The sequence below is a fragment of the Stylophora pistillata genome, chromosome 14, assembly GCF_964205215.1.
Source record: "Stylophora pistillata chromosome 14, jaStyPist1.2, whole genome shotgun sequence".
NCBI classification, from domain to species: Eukaryota; Metazoa; Cnidaria; class Anthozoa; order Scleractinia; family Pocilloporidae; genus Stylophora; species Stylophora pistillata.
This window is the reverse complement of record NC_142532.1, coordinates 6,242,379-6,244,878: the sequence shown is the minus strand read 5'-3', so window position 1 is coordinate 6,244,878 and position 2,500 is coordinate 6,242,379. Positions and strand designations below refer to the sequence as shown.

The 2,500-nt window shown below is 39.0% G+C and overlaps 3 protein-coding genes across 3 annotated transcripts in view; 1 reads left to right on the top strand and 2 right to left on the bottom strand.

Annotated features, from left to right (window-relative positions):
• Positions 1-1,942, top strand: part of LOC148716264 (uncharacterized) — a 2,691-nt gene extending 749 nt beyond the window's left edge. Inside the window, exon 2 of the mRNA XM_088744263.1 lies at positions 1-1,942. This exon is cut by the window's left edge and continues 106 nt beyond it. Coding sequence (XP_088600389.1) covers positions 1-1,450 — 1,450 coding nt within the window. The 3' untranslated portion in view covers positions 1,451-1,942.
• Positions 1-2,500, bottom strand: part of LOC148716263 (uncharacterized) — a 43,163-nt gene that overhangs the window by 16,788 nt on the left and 23,875 nt on the right. The window lies entirely within an intron of this gene.
• The window catches only part of LOC111343977 (uncharacterized), a 4,013-nt gene continuing 3,239 nt past the window's right edge, over positions 1,727-2,500 (bottom strand). Inside the window, exon 1 of the mRNA XM_022951180.2 lies at positions 1,727-2,500. This exon is cut by the window's right edge and continues 3,239 nt beyond it. Within this exon, the coding sequence (XP_022806915.2) occupies positions 2,291-2,500 (210 nt within the window). The 3' untranslated portion in view covers positions 1,727-2,290.

Here is a 2,500-nt window from a genome sequence, read left to right as displayed (position 1 = left end):
TGGTGTGACCCAGCGAGGGAAATCCTATGACATTAACCGCCGAGTTGTCTACCATGCTATAGAGAGTGGCTGTGGTTATGAAGGCCTTGCCACATTCTGTGGTATAATGAACATGCCTTGCCTTTCTAAGCCTGCCTACTACAAACAAGTGGACAACATCCTGGAAGCTCTTGAGGATGAAGCAAAGGATGACATGAGAAAAGCTGGAGAGAGACTTCGGCAGCAGATTTTGGAAGAAAACCCAGAAAAAGATCTGGATGATACTCTGGATGCTGTTGTAAGTTTTGATGGCACTTGGGCCAAACGAGGGTTTACCTCATTAACTGGAGTGGTTTTTGTCATTTCAGTGGACACTGGTGAAGTTTTGGACTACCATGTCCTTTCAAAGGCATGTCAGAAATGTGCTTTAAATAAAGCAAAATGTGTAAATGAGGAAGAATTTGAGGAGTGGTTGTTGGAACATGAGTGTGACATAAACTTTGCTGGTAGCTCACCAGCAATGGAGTGTGAAGGAGCTGTAGTCTTGTGGGAAAGGTCATTGGAACGTCACAACCTGAGGTACAGATGGATGGTGAGCGATGGTGATAGCAAGGCCTTTAATTCTGTGGAAAATATTTATGGTGAAATCAAAGTTGAGAAATTAGACTGCGTGGGACATGTCCAAAAAAGGATGGGCAAACATCTGTTGAACCTGAAGGCTAGAACTAAAGGGAAACTAGCTGATGGCAAACCTATTGGTGGTATAGGGAGACTGTCTGACACAAGAATAAAGAAGTTCCAGAAAGATTATGGACTTGCAATTCGGCAAAATACCATCAGGAAATCCAATCCAGGAAGAAGGGAGGTGGAGGTTGCAGTTTATGGAATGAAAAAAAACATTATTGCAATACTCCATCACAATGTTGAGTCAAATGACCCAGCCAAACAGCATCGATTTTGTCCACCAGGGGAATCCTCTTGGTGTAAATGGAAGCAAGACAAAGCAACAGGAACATCTACATACAGTAGTGGTAACTGTTTGCCAGATGTCTTTCTTGATGTCTTGAAACCCACTTTTATGACTCTAAGTGACTCGAAATTGCTAGAGAGGTGTGTGTTGGGAACAACACAAAATCCCAATGAGTGTGTTAACTCAATGGTGTGGGTACGGTGTCCTAAACATAAACACCATGGTGCAAAAGTAATTCGGTGTGCTGCAGCATCAGCAGTCTGCCACTACCATAATGGAGCTTCTAGTAGGCTAAAAATCATGGAGAGGCTTTGTATCCCTGGTGGTGTTTGTACAAGAGTGGCAACACATGCAAAAGACAGTAAAAGATTGGCTAAGTCCGATTTGCAGGTTATGCAGAAGGAAAAGAGACGGCGTCAAGGGGAGCGACTTCTGAGGACTCGTCGAGAGGAAGCCCTTCGAGAAGCTGAAGGAGTTACTTATGAACCAGGATGTTTTTAAATTACTTTTAGATACTCCTGTGGACAAAATATGGACACTTGGGCCACTATAGTGGTTACATATTGTAAAAAATTAAGTTTGATTGCTATCTGTAAGTTTAAAGGCCATTTTATCATTACGCAATAATTTTGTCTTCTAGAAAAGATATCTTGACAACAATTTATCCAATTGATCTGAAATTTTCAGCATTTGTTCCTTTTAATAAGTTTTGTGTTATAAGCAGAGCAATTTTCCATATGATGTATGTACTTAAAGTTATGAAGTGAAACACCCCTCTGATTTTCCATGTCAAATTTAATTGATCATCATTTAAAATGTTTTCAACATATTAGAAATCCCTCTGCTTATAACAGTAAGCAACATGTCTTCTTTGAATTGATACTAAAAACGTTATTTTTCATTAATTCCAGAAGGAGTTATCTTTTCTTAAGTAACCCCTGGTAGAACCCAGCAGGGAGCTCAATTAAATGAGTGGTATCCTATTACAATTGACATGTTGAGTCTAAAATATTTTTTTTCATGATCTTCAAGTCATAAGCTTTCCAGGGATATATAGTTTGCCTAAGTTTTGAAGTAAGTCCTAGCTGTGAAAAATGAGTGAAAAATGGGCATTTTTTCAGGTTTACCCCCGCCTTAACAGTAACATAGAAATCATTGGCATGTGGCAATAATGGGCAAATCACACTGTAAAAGGCATTTAAATTTCCTGTGTTTATACATGTTATTTTCTCTATATAGTCTTCTGTTGTAGAACACCACAGTTGGGAAATGAACTAAAATTTAAGGGTGTCTTTCTTGACTAGCAGAAGAATAATAGTATGTCTTTTATGATATTTCATCTTAAGAAAGTACTGGGTTGAAGAAATTAGAGAGAAAACAGGCAACACTCCATGTCTGATTAATACTGCCAAACATAGAAACTGGAATGACAGAGTGGAAAATTCTAAATCTCCGAACTTTACCTATAGCTCTTTCAACATGAATGCGATGCCGTGCTATTGTTTGGGTCTTTATTACATCACCCTCTTCAAATCCCACTTTGTCCTTCAA